Source organism: Hippopotamus amphibius, chromosome 6 (genome assembly GCF_030028045.1).
Source record: "Hippopotamus amphibius kiboko isolate mHipAmp2 chromosome 6, mHipAmp2.hap2, whole genome shotgun sequence".
NCBI lineage: Eukaryota > Metazoa > Chordata > Mammalia > Artiodactyla > Hippopotamidae > Hippopotamus > Hippopotamus amphibius.
This window is the reverse complement of record NC_080191.1, coordinates 38,371,677-38,385,948: the sequence shown is the minus strand read 5'-3', so window position 1 is coordinate 38,385,948 and position 14,272 is coordinate 38,371,677. Positions and strand designations below refer to the sequence as shown.

At 38.0% G+C, this 14,272-nt stretch overlaps 1 protein-coding gene across 2 annotated transcripts in view; it reads right to left on the bottom strand.

Annotated features, from left to right (window-relative positions):
- ENPP3 (ectonucleotide pyrophosphatase/phosphodiesterase 3) overlaps window positions 1-13,743 on the bottom strand; it is a 71,006-nt gene extending 57,263 nt beyond the window's left edge. The window contains exons 1-5 of one of the 2 annotated variants that reach the window (XM_057739349.1): window positions 13,587-13,743; window positions 10,495-10,570; window positions 5,793-5,915; window positions 3,925-4,050; window positions 424-484 (exon numbers count right to left, since the gene is read on the bottom strand). In XM_057739349.1, the coding sequence (XP_057595332.1) occupies window positions 424-484; window positions 3,925-4,050; window positions 5,793-5,915; window positions 10,495-10,570; window positions 13,587-13,664 (464 nt within the window). In that variant the 5' untranslated portion in view covers window positions 13,665-13,743. The remainder of the gene's footprint in view (window positions 1-423; window positions 485-3,924; window positions 4,051-5,792; window positions 5,916-10,494; window positions 10,571-13,586) is intronic. The other variant, XM_057739350.1, reaches the window with a different exon arrangement.
- Between the last annotated feature and the right edge of the window lie 529 nt (window positions 13,744-14,272).

Sequence of the window (14,272 nt, the reverse complement as noted above, 5' to 3'; positions counted from 1 at the left end):
CTCCTCATCCATTCTTCAGGGTCCACCTTTCACTGCGAGGCCTTCCGTGAATAAACTTCTTCCCATTTTCTCCGTAAGAATAAACTGAGGTGCCAGGATGACAAGAGAAAACAGTGCTGGCTAGAGACATTTAGATCTAAATTCTAGTCCTGATCATAGGACCCTGGGATGTTAGTACAAATATTATACTTCAACCATTTTTTAAGTCATTGTAAGATATGAATATAACAATGTATAAATGTTTTGTAAACAATAAAGCAAACCAAAGTGTGTTATGAGTTGGAAGCTATGAGAAATCTATTCTTTTGTTAACTGCTTTGTTTTAGAATGTAAACAGAATGGAGGAAATTCCACCCTGTCTCTCAACTACATTCCTGTGCGCCATCTGTTAAAGGAGAATAAATATGTCTGTGTCCTTCTCACCCTTCTGGGCACTGAGGCTGCTGGGCTGTGCCACACTCTTCTTGCACCCATGAGGTTTCTCCTGAAAAGCATAAGATCAAACTCTTTAGACAAGAAAAGAGAAATCAATGTTCAATGGACACAATCTTTCCAAACAACTTAATTCATTGTTACTCCAATGACAAAATTCTTCCAGAACATGTTAAATGCTACTTCACATGTTGGCAAGGTCAATGCCTCTAGCGATTTGCACAGATCAGTAATCTACACTAACTGAATACCAGGAAGCCCATCTTTACCAAGAAATCAAAGGGAATTCCTTTAGCTGGAAAGGGACAACTTCTTTCTTTTTTAAATAATGTTTTTCCCTCAAGGACAATATTTTCCCAACTGCTAGGAAAAATAAGTTTAATAAATATAGGTATATAATCTAAAGAAAAATGAAAGTATGAAAACAGAGAAATACTCAAAGAAGATAATTGATATTAATATCGAATGGGGAAAATTAAACAAAAAAATTTTTAAGATCGTAACCAAAAAATTCTTACTCCATGGATGTTTCTGTTTATAAAACATTCCAACTAGTTAATGAAATAGAAATGATAGAATATGAATGTCATCATTTGCAACCATTAATGGATCTAGGCAATGATTATCAATGGCTAACATGCCCCAAAAGAGACAAGCAGACAAGATGTGTCTCTTGATGGAACTAACATCACTACCTGTGAAAGACACATGGGAGATAGATAGATAGAGATAGATAGATAAACACCTCAATCTGAACAGTCCCCTAGTTCTAACTACCAATTTGCAGGAAATATAGGGGTTGACAAACTGCTTATGTCACAGGGGATACAATCTGAAAAACCCAGACTGGAAAATTCTACAAGAAAAGTGATTCCATTTATCCAACATGTAAATTGCATGGGGGTGGGGGAGTGGGGAAGGAAGGGAGAACTACTTTTAAAAGACTTGAAATATATCAGTCAGTTGCAATGTATGGAATCTATCTGGATCCTACTTCAAACAAACAGTCTTTTAAATATCATGAAACAGAAAAATCTGAACACAAATTGGACGTTTGTTGACAATAAATTATTATTTTTTATAAATTTATTTATTTATTTATTTTATTTTTGGCTCTATTGGGTCTTGGTTGCTGCACATGGGCTTTCTCTAGTTGTGGTGAGTGGGGGCTACTCTTCTTTGCAGTGCCAGGCTTCTCATTGTGATGGCTTCTCTGGTTGCGGAGCACAGGCTCTAGGGCCCAGGCTTCAGTAGTTGCAGCACGTGGACTCAGTAGTTGTGATGCACGGGCTTAGTTGCTCCGCGCATGTGGGATCTTCCCGGACCTGGGCTCGAACCCGTGTCCCCTGCATTGGCAGGCAGATTCTTAACCACTGTGCCACCAGGCAAGCCTGACAAATTATTATTGAAGACATTTTTAGATATATTGATGGTATTCTAATTTTGTTAAGTCTTCATCTCTTTTAGATACATACTGAAAATATTTACAGATGAATGATATTAACCTTAGGATTTGCTGTGAAGAATCTAAAATTTTTAAAGAGAGGATGGGGGTATTTTATTGAGGGAAAAAAAACCCCAAACTTGAAAATAAGCAAAAGAAGGACTGATCACTAAAATTCATTTTAATGTCATGCTGGGAATTATTTAAAAAGCCCACCTACGGATTATCTAATTACCTAGGAGTATATATCTTTAGCTCATCCTTTACCATTTATTCACTTTACAACTTAGTAAGGGTAGCAGTGAATTCGTAGAAAACTGATAGCAGTGTAACTGATTCTTGTCTGATTAGATAAATTGTCCTGTAGCAAAGCAAATCATTTGTGTCCCACCAAAAATTACATCTTTAGTGATTTTATTCCGACTTTCTTTCAGTTCTATGTGTACCTGTTCTCTTCAATTCTCTGAGCTAGCTTAACATTCCAATTCCAGTTGGTTATCTCCTTAATTAAATAAATCTTTGACATATTTACTTTATATTCATGAGTCATGTTTTTATCTTTTTGAAAATTTTACTGTGGTAGTATGAGACAATATTGGTCATGAGTTGATCATTGCTCAAGCAAGGTGATGGACATATGGTAAAACATACCATTCTCTTCTTTCTGTGGAAAGAAATTCACCATTTTTTTCCAAAATTCTAAACTTAAAATATAAAAGTAACTAGCTGGTTTCTTGCACAAAAATTATTCAAATCTCTTCCAACTACTGTCTGGAGATATAATTTTGGCAAGAATCATTTAACATCTTTAAAGTGTTGAATTCTTAGAGTGAGAAAACATTTACCTTTGTTTAAAAAATAAACTGAATGATTCAATGAATGCCATCAAAGTAATTAATTAGTGGTAATGTTAAACTTCAACACTGATTATAGCAATTACTTTTGTTTCTGTTAAATTCAAGTAATATTGTGCAATGAATTCAGTGAGAAAATTTACCATATGACCTGAGGATCACTATTAAATAAAAAGTTGAGTTAGTTATAAAATGAGGGCAGAAGGCAAGAGGTTACAAAGGTCAGAGGCAGCACGCTCAATAAACTTATTAGACAAATAAGCAAACTGGAAACTACACTTGCCTTTGTGAATTTAGGGGGATTTTTAATGATACAATATTCATTATTAACTATCAATTATTGTTTAAAAACAGACTTACCATTTCAGGCTTTTACTTTCCTTTCTGGTTGTTCTTTTTAGCTGATTTTCAATTATATTTTGCATAAAAACTGATTTATCTAACAATGCAAAACCTATTTTCTACTAAGGGATTATAGTTAACAATGTTTCTCCTATAACATTTTCCTTCTATTTAAAAAATTCAAAATTCAACTTCATCTCTTTTTTTGTCTAAAAATATTACACATGTAAGTTAGCTCTACTGTATGTGGTGTTAGGAAAAAGGGGTTGATAGCTTGAAGCAATTTTCTTGATATGTGTATATGTCCATTTTTCCTAAGTCTCATCAGATATTCAGAGGGATTGGTGATTTTTAAAAAAATCTACATTGCTTATAAAGTGGCAAAGCAGGTGAAATCAGGCATTGAATAACCTGGATTCTAATCTTGGCTCTGCATTACCTCCCTGCCAGGCCTAAATCAGTCATTAAACCACTCAGGACATAGTTGTTTCAACAATCACATTGGTTTAACAAAATGCTACTTGGGCCAGAGAATCTCTTTTGTGAAGTTTTAACTTTAGGATCTGCCATAGGGTGTCTCAAACCACAGAATGTCTAGCATCGTCATTGGACTGAAAAAAACCTTGCTTTACAGACAACATGGAACGTTAAGTTTTCTCTTCTATAATATCTACGCTATGAGCTCCCTTCCTCTATCATGCACAAAACACATTTCTTCCCACAGTAAACACATTGGGTCTTTTCTTCCACATAGAGTGGCTAAAAATTCTTTGATTTGCTTTAATGTTTGCAGCCTAGGCCAGCTCCAGGGTCACTGAACTCATGGAGGCAAATGGGTCAACACCTGCTTACCTTGGCAAACACTCTTATAGTCAGCACAGCAGTCTTTCGTCTGTAAACAGTCATCTGAACAAGAGCAAAGGCTGGATTCCAGTCTGGTCTCCCCACAACGAAATTTATTGCATGTCCACATTTGAGCTAGAAAATTACACAGTTTGGTTTTGAGCATACAATTTATTTTAAGCATCCAATACCAAAAATACAAATTTCATGCATTTCTTCTTGCATTAGCCTACGGTCACATTCTTGGCTTATCTGCAGTCAAAAATGAACTCATAATACGAATAAGGGGCAATTCACCACTTTTCTTCTTTTGGCATGGGGGCAGAGAGGAATGTAGCTTTATAAGCTGCAGCTCTGGTCTACCTATCAGGTACACCTCTGAGTTTGAAGACTCTGAACACCTGTCCTATTCCCATCCAAGGGTAGGAGCTTCCAATGGTAAAGAACTACTAACTTTGAGTGACTGTTGTCACCCAAGAGCAGGCTGCCCAGCCTTATCTAAGGACAGGCAGCAAAGAAGAGGCAATGGCAACAGAAGTAACTGGAACACGATCAGGTCTGTGAGAATGTAGGCGGGCAGGGTATCTCCCAGCTGAGAGTGAAGGAATGGTAGACCAGCTCCCCACAATTCCTCCGGTGTTTCCCCAGGCTAGACACTTAATGTGAGATGTTTCAGTAAATCTCAGTGCTAACAACAAGAGGCTGCACTGAGGCTGCTTCCTAGGGTCACCTGCCAGGAAGCAGTGCCTAGAGTCAACAGCCCTGTGCTCAGACAAATGCATTGGCCTGGTGACAGCCATGCTTTGCAGTCATGCGCAGAGTTCTTCATTCTTCATGATATACTATTTACTCAGAAAGAAAAGATATTTAGAGATTACTTAAAGGAAATACAGATCTTATCTGTACTAGGTTATCCCTTCCCTCTTGCCCTTTTCAGAGAGTAAGGAGCTCTATTGTTCTAATCTTCACTCTCCTCGAACCACTAGACACCCCACCACCACCTTCCCTGATTTTTTAGAAAGTTAGATATTGCAAACTAAACTGTCTCTTCTGCCTCAAGAACAATGCTCCCCAAGTTGTGTTCTGTGGAACACGGCCATCAGGATCACCAAGAATCACCAGCTTTCCAAGGGAGTCTCATGCACCCTGCAATCTGCGAACCACTAAAAATGAAACTAAATAAGATGATAAGCCATAGGAAAACTCCTCTGCCACTTGCATAATTAGACAGTATTGTTCATCTGCTGTAGACTGTTATTCCTCAGTCTCAGCTAAATGTGGCTTCTGTCTTTAGTACCGACAAGGGGGACAGGATAATTCTAGATCTTGTATACAAGGTGTTATGGGCTAAATTGTATACCTCCTCCAAAATGTTGAAGTCTTAACTTCCCATTACTATGAGTGCGACCTTATTTAAAAAGGATCTTTGCAGATAATCAAGTTAAAATGAGGTTATTAGAGTGGGCCCCAATCCAGTATGACTGATATTCTTCTTATAACAAGAGGAAATTTGGACGTGGACACACATAGAGGGAAACTGTGAAAACACGAGGAGAAGGCTATCTGAAGACACAGGCAGACCTTCGAGGTTTGCTGCCACAAGCCGAGGAATACCAAGGATAGCCGGTGACCCGCCAAAAGCTAGGAGAGAGGCATGGAACAGATTCTCCCTCACAGCCTCAGAAGGAACCAACCCTGCCAACAACTAGATCCAGAACTGTGAGAAAATGAATTTCTGTTGTTTAAACCATCGAGTTTGTGGTACTTTGTTATGGCAGCCCGAGGAAATGAATAGGCAAGGTGTCTGGTGAGCATTTGCACATGCATTAATGACAGCACCACCAACATGCTAATAAACTTGCTCCCAGGATCCATACTTGATTCCACACAGGTGTTTTCAAAGTCCCAGCAGCAGTCGCCTCGGCCTTTACATCCCACATCGCACCGGCAGCCCTCTAGTCCTCTATGTGAAGCATCAAAGCATTTTTTCCTGCAGCTGCCTGCAGAGTGAAGGAATAAGGAAACCAGTGCTTAGAAGTTATCCAATGTCTCATAGCTTGATGGAAGCAAGAAGTACCCAGCACAGACTAGGACAGACAATTAGATAATTTTTATTGCACTGTATGACTCATCAGCACAAAGCAATAAATAATGAGTGATTTTTCCCCAGGACTCCAGAGAGGTCCCAGACTCAGAGACACCAGGGGCCATTAGGAGAGGGTAGGAAGGACAAGCAGAAGCTAAATGTAGTGGAATTGGTTTAACGTCTGGATATGGAGCAGCAGCTACCCACCCCACCTCCCACTGCAGAAGAGAAGGCCCATAATTTGGAAGAAATTGGGAGGAGTTGCTCTCATCAGAGACGGCAGACATGGAGGACGGCCATACTGAGAAAAAAGATGAATAAGTCTTACTCTTAAATGTGAACAGATGGTTACCAGACCTTTGAGGACAGCAGGATAGCATCCAATATGAAAGACCAAAGCAAAAAAGAAAAACGTTGGGAGAGGAAATAATGCAAGGAGCAGAAGAGTTCAACATGCACACGCACACATACACACACAACTGATATTGAGATGCTCAGAAAAGAAATTGGATCCATGAAATAAGAAAGTGAACTCTAATTTTAAAAAGGGAAATCATGTCCAGGGTACTCTTGGAAATAAAAACATGACAGCAGTAATGAAAAACACAGTAGAGGGTTGTGGTAGGCAGAATTATGGTTCTCAAGAAGATTCCACCCCCTAATTCTCGAGACAATATATTGCCTTACATGGCAAAGGGATTTTGCAGATGTAATTAAGACCACTACTTAGTTGACCTTGAAACAGGGAGGTAGTACTGAAAAGTGAAGGCAAAGAAAGTAAAATGATTTTGTTAAAGAAATCATAATTAAAGTTCCCAGAATAGAAGAGTAAACATTATTACATCAAAGTTGCTCACCGAATTTTCACAGCATACCAAACTCATACCAAGGGATCAATAGGGATAAAGAGATCTGGAAAGCTCCCAGAGAAAGATCAGGAGAAATGTATACAGGATCACAAATATCACAGACTGATATCATGCACAGAATGATACCAGATTTCCTAAAAGCAACACTAGGAGAGGGCATAGGTCAAATGGCATGTTGGCTACATGCCAAAGAGTATTGTGTAATAAGTAGATGCATGTATAAGAATAGCTACATGCCTAGCAATTTAGATGCATATCAGTTAGCTACAAAGTTCAGTGAGAAAGTGAGGGGAAAAGTTTGTATACCATTTACATAAAAGGTCTTTACATTTTTTTATTATTATTATTATTTTTAATTTATTTACTATTTTTGGGGGGGTACACCAAGTTCAATCATCTGTTTTTATACACATATCCCCGTATTCCCTTCCTCCCTCGACTCCCCCCCCCCCCCCGCCTCGACTCCCCCCCACCCTCCCCGTCCCAGTCCTCTAAGGCATCTTCCATCCTCGAGTTGAACTCCCTTTGTTATACAACAACTTCCCACTGGCTATCTGTTTTACAGTTGGTAGTATATATATGTCTGTGCTACTCTCTCACTTCGTCTCAGCTTCCCCTTCACCCCCCGCCCCCCCCAAGCCTCGAGTTCTCCAGTCCATTCTCTGCATCTGCGTCCTTGTTCTTGTCACTGAGTTCATCAGTACCATTTTTAGATTCCGTATATGTGAGTTAGCATACAATATTTGTCTTTCTCTTTCTGACTTACTTCACTCTGTATGACAGACTCTAGGGGTCTTTACATTTTTACATTCACTCTCCTCCTTTGAAACATTTTTCACCCTTGAATTTCAGGACCCAACGGTCACCTGGCTTTCCTCTCACATTTCTGGCCACTCCTTTCTAGTCTTCTGTGTTCTTCCCCCGTCATCATCCACTCCTTTAAGTTTGACATACCCTGGTCATATTGCTTTAAATCCCACATATGATGCTGGTAACCACCATGTTGTACGTCCAGCCAGAACTTCCCCCAAAGCCAGCCTTATATATCCAACTACTTTTTTACTTTTCTACTTGGACATCTAGTAGATATTTCAAGTTTAACATATCCAAAACTGAGTTCCTAACTATTCTCCCCAAAACAGCTCCTTCTACAGCCTTCCCCATCTCAATTATGGAACTGCCATATTTTCAGATGCTCATGCTGAAAATCTTGAGGTCATTCTTGCCTCCTCTGTTTCTCACTCCATATTCAATCTGTTGATAAAAGCTATCTACTATATCAGAAGATCTCCAGAAATCAAATAATTCTCACCCGTTACAATGCTACCACCTTGGTCCAAGACATATAGCTTGTCTATATCATTGCAATAATTTTCTAATTGGTCTCTTTGCTTCTCCATGTTTCACTCTGCCATTTATTCATAACACAGCAGTCTGAGTGATCATACGGAAAAGCAAACCACAGCTCGTCATGCCTCTGCTCTAAACCTCTAGTCACTCCCCATCACACTCAGAATGAAAGCTGAAGGCTGTATTTTGATCTACCAACCCCTCTATGATCTGACTCCTCTTTGGTTGATCTCATTTGATGGCTACTCTCCCTCTGGTCCTCTTAGTTCTAGCTCACTGATCTCTTGTTATTCTTTAAATAGAACATGCCAGACAAGCTCCTGCCTTAGGCCTTTGCACTTGCTATTTTCTCTTGCCTGGAATGTTCTTTCTCAAAATATCCTTGTTTCTTCCTCGCTTCCTTTACCTCTTTACTCAAAACTTATTACACACACCCCACCCACCCTGACTCAATATTTCATGTCCCCCTTTTCAGTTCTACTTATTCCTTAGCACCTTTCCTATTGTATTACATACATTTTGCTTATTTTTAATTGCCTGTCTTCCATGCTAGAATGTAAACTCTTTGAAGAATTTTTGCCTGTTTCCTTTATCACTATATCCCCAGAATATTAGCACAGGGTCAGTGCTCAATTGTTGAAGAACAAGTAAAAAGGATGTGCACATAAAATGATAAATTTGTCACTCAAACTAGAAAACCTAGTTTAAAAACTCACAATCGGGGCTTCCTAGGTGGTGCAGTGGTTGAGAATCTGCCTGCCAATGCAGGGGACATGGGTTTGATCCCTGCTCCAGGAAGATCCCACATGCCACAGAGCAACTAAGCCTGTGTGCCAAAAACAAAAAAAACAAAAAAAAAAACCTCACAATGGAAAAAATACATATTGACTATGAAAAGTAGGTTAATTAGAGCAAAGAATGGTGAAGAAGGGGGTTAGGAAACAGTTGTGGTAGAAGAATGAGGGGGTGACTATGTTAAGGGTGTTGGCAAAGAAGGGCTGGCGTTAAACACCTGTCACACAGGAGGGGGAGGGGGTGATGTCACATAAGCCCTGATAGACTGAGATGAAAGGAAGAGAATAAGGAACAATGACTCTGGGGAGACAGTCTGTAGCTATAAGGAAAGGAGAGAAAGAGCTGGAATAATTGGAGATTGTGTTCAGAGATTACTATATGCCTTTTGCAATTAATTTATGTGATTTGTGGCATGAAATAAGAAATGATGCCCAAGAAATAACGCCCAACTGTGCACAGTAACATCTGAATAATACCACCAAAATGGCCTACCAACATTTTCTAGAGCTAGGACTGGTAATACAGCTCAGAAACACAGCACCCAAGTGACCAAGAAAAGACAGTAATTTCCCAGGCAATGCCCATCTTTTCAGTTCCACTGCCTTCCCATGTTACACTAGGGGTACTGAGTGTTTGTAAGCTATTAAGTGAAAACATAATTGAAAGACTGCAAGTTAACCTCAGCAAGCATCTCCCAATGAAGAAGCAATAAGACTTTCCCCACTGGAGTCAAATTAGAAGTTAATCAACCAAATTTAAAAGGAGAATACATTACTACCATTCAACCTCACACTTTCCCTTAGTAAAAGTGTCAAAACAATACATAGCAAGATTATAGAAAGTGCTTTTTATAGAGTCGCTTGCAAATGGCTTATTTAGTGTTTATACTAATGGGATATGGCAAAAGGGATGCGAGGTGTTTTGATATTTTGAGCCACAGATCTCCTATTTTTTCTTTGGTCCTTATGAGAAAAAAAAAAAATGTGAAGCTTTTATTGTGTACTACATTTCAAGAAAGTGGCACTGCCTAACCAAGAGATACTGAGATTTCCGGGATGGGGTAATACTAATGTGATATCCTGGTACAAAAGTGGTGACAGGAGTTCCTGGGAGTGAAGCAATTAAGACTTTCAAGGCCAGGTTTATCATCAAATATTAATGATTAGAGTGGGATCTGGGAGAGAAGGAATCTTGGATCCAGTTACCAAAGTCCTTTTTGAAGATAAGGAGAAGTAAGGGGGAAAATACTGGAATGATATGAATCTCAAAGAAGCACGGAGATGAGGTCAAAGAGGAAAGTTCAGAAGTGGCAGTGGATGGTGACAACCACAAATGTAGACTCCTGATAAGTGGGGTGCAGGAGAAAGAGGAGCCTAGCAGGAGAGGGCTACATGCAGGAGAGAGGAGGTGCGTGCAGGTTATAACAGTGAAGGTGAGCAGAAAGAAGGAAAGCTTCTGAGAAAATGCTGAGGGGTATACCTTGCTCTTCTTGTTGCCTGAGTCCAGCCACCAGGCCTAACGCAAGTGACACAGCCACCAACAAAACGAGAAGAACCTATTACCAAAAAAATGTGGCCTTTACAATTTCGTTAAAATATACAAAGATCCAGATAACCGCCTCCTTCGGTGAAGGTTAAGGGAGTTCAGCGTGTTAGCTCTGCGTGATACCAGGTGCAACAATGATAAAGGTACAGAATTTTATTTAATGCCTGATTATTTTCAGTCATTAAACAAGAAAGGTTTGGGAACAATATTAAAATACAATCTATTACAGATCTTCAAATTCAAATACATTAGTCCTAGTTAGTTTAACCCCAAATTGAGTTAAAGTACAAATGAAACCAAGGGGGCCATTTACCTTTGCCCATTTTCCTATCTTAACTAGATGCATGTTTGGAGATCATTTATTTAAAAGCATTCCAAAACTGTGAAATTGTTAACTACCTCATTCCCAGGAAGCAGAGTTTTGTTTTTTCTCCTACTCTGACCATCAGAGAATAAAGAGAATATTTAACTTATAAAAATATAATGTCCACATAATTAATCTGCTTTGATCTGCAGTGCAAACAGGTGTTTTAGAGTAACCTGGGAGCCACGTGACCAAAGATTATGTATATCATTCACTATCACTACTACTGACAAAGCTTTTCAGTGTAATGGACTTTATACTATGACTGAAATTAAACTGTGATATAAATTAAAGAGTTCTTCCCACTGATCTCTTTCCCCATCCATTAAGTCCAATGATACGCATTCTGGATGATAGAGCTTGAGGAATATGTATCGCCATAAAGAATGCAAATGCAACAGGTACACAGATTATTTCAAGTATTTTACAACACAAATAAACTTCGTTATGTTTTTCTTTTAAGTCACTTTTATGAAAGAAAAAACCCAACATCAAAATTTGCTTAAATAATGAAGACCCTACATAAACTATAGATTTTTTTGTTTCTTTTCCTTCTGAAAATCAAATGAAAATTAACATATCTAACTTTTACAATAGAAGTGAATTCAACGATTGGGAAAATATGTTAAAATACTGTGAAAACAATTTTCATATGAAGTCTCAAAGTTAGCCCAAGGGTCAGTGACCTTCCAGCAGGTATTCACTCAGTGGAGAGGATGGGGAGGAAAAAGTGAACATAAACAGTTATTAGATAAAATCATTAGGAAAATTCTTCCCTTACTATGATCCTCAAAAGCTACAGGCGACTAAGACTAAGAATGCTATAAAGAAACAAAGCACTGGGAAACTTTCCTATGGTAAACTTCAATGCATCATAGATGTACATTTCAGCTATATCTTGGTTTACATCTTATTTTTGGTCCTTTCACCATTCAAACCTGCTGGAAAAATAGACAACATCTAACAGTCCTTAGGATGGTTTAAAACTTTGTAATGTTAAATCTTCATATCTTTTTCTTCAAGATTTTGTACTCGTTCCATATATTTATGACTTGTTCTCTGCATTATTCTGTAATCTCCTTAAGGGAAAGAAGGTTCATTTCTAATCTTGTATAATCATTGACTCTAAGTATGTGATTCTATCACAAAGTAGAGAGGGGAGGACTCTGGACTCCAAAAGTCACTAAGAAACCAACATTTGGATTTAGCTTGGCTGAATAAAGAATGCTACAAACACAGTAGAGACATTAAAATTTTTTAAATAAAACTTCTACTAAAATTTAGAAACATTAGGGTACCTTTGAAACTATGCTTTTAAAATACTGAGCTTCTATTTATGTGCACTAGTAACCCACTAAAAGGATAGAAAGAAGGGAAATAAATGATGAGCAAGCTTTGCTCCCAAGAAGCTGATAATTCCCTGAATTTATATGATAGGATAAATATAATAAATGGTATAAGAGCTAAAAGAGAATGCCAAAGTTCCCAGAATAACGGATAAATAGAATACCTTGAGAGTTTCCTTTGTTATAGGCACTGAGCTCAATACTCATACACACTGTTTCATTTACTCCTCCAAACAATGCTTGAGTGACAGAGAGAATGGCAAGGACATTAAGTAGGGAATCTAGGAGAAAAGTGTGGTGGGATAGGTGTGAGAACACTATCCAAATGGTTTTAGCTACAAGTTGCTGGATGACGAGCCAGCAAACAGGCACTTGTAATCATGCATCAGAAACTCAGCAAGAGGTCAGAACTAGTGGCTGACTTGGAATTCTTGGTGGAGAATATGCTCTTAAAACCAGGAAAGAAGGTGAGGTCTCCTAAAGAAAAGATCTTTAGACAGGGTTTGGTGAAATGCACAATGAAAAGAAAGATACATTAGCCAACATTGCAGATAAAAAGTGATAAAAATGGAAATTTCAATGCCATCATGAAAGCAAGGGGAGAGAATTCAAAATGAGCAATTACTCCACAATATCTGTGTATTGTTGTTATGGGGACTCAGCAGGAGAAGGATGGGGAGAAGGGCTGACTTTTGAGGAGGTGACTTGAGTATAGTAAAAACAAAGCTAGAGAACAAAATATGGTTGGCTGGTAAGAAAGTTGAGGTGATAACTAGAGCCAAAAGTTTGATGGTTAAAGGAAAAGAGAATGTAATAAAATCAAGGAAAGTTTTTTGTTTTTGTTTTGTTGTTGTTGTTGTTGTTGTTGTTTTAGGACAGGGAAGATCTTACCATATAAAGGAACAGGAAAGAAAAAGAGGCAAGAGACCATCTCTATAGGAGCAAAGTAAAACAGGATAAAATCAAGAGTCCAACAAAGAATATGACACGGTGATTTTAATTCCTCGCTCTCTGGTCTTAAATTATTCATGCAAAAAAAAAAGGGGGGGGGTGACTTGGGAGATAATTATAATTATAATCTTGGTAAAATCAATGCTGCTAAGTATTCTGCCACAGATGCTGTTACTCAAATTTTTTATTTGCAAAAGGTGGTTTAAAACTTTCACTTTGCTTTAGAGTTGTCATAAGGGATAAAACTGAACACAGTTACTTAAAGCTTTACATTTATATAGCAACACAAACAATTACAATCAGCGAGTCATACCCCTACTATTTGTCACAAAGCTACAGAGACAAAAATGTTAAAATGTACTTACAACACAAATTATTTTGTACTTCTTCACAGTGTTTCTCATAACAGGTTCTTCCGTTGGTAAATTCAGCATAGACTCCATTGTTCTGTAGCTGTATAAACCTGTTCTACCAGAAGGTGATAGAACTCCTTCCTTTTTCTAGTCTGGCAAAGAGAAACTGTATGAATTACATGCGACTGACTTTTAAATGTTTGAGAAGAGCACAGGTCTTTAGTGATTGGGCAATTAAGAGGGAGGAGAAAAACTGTAATAATAATAGTATCAAGAGACGAAAGTTCATTTTCAGTACATTGTAGACAGCTGTTCTTTTTCCCCTTATAGTTTCCATTAAATACTAATCAAAATACATGTAACAAGAATAATACATCAAATTTTAATACAATGATCACTGATTTTCTTTAAAAAATAACCCAAAACAAAACACCTTGTTACACAAATTCTAGAAAGTTTCTACATTTATATAAACTTCCTTTCACAGTTGGAAATCAACATTTAACTATGTGCTTTAACCATAGTAAAAACTCCAACTCTGCTAAATCTGTATAAACTATTAATCACGTGATAATTCTGACTTGCATTTTACAGTGTTCACATTTGACATGTTGTCATACGCATTATCTCATGTCAAACAAAGCAGAATCCACAACATTTTATCCCTGTTTTGTAAGATGAGAAAATTAAGGCTCAGA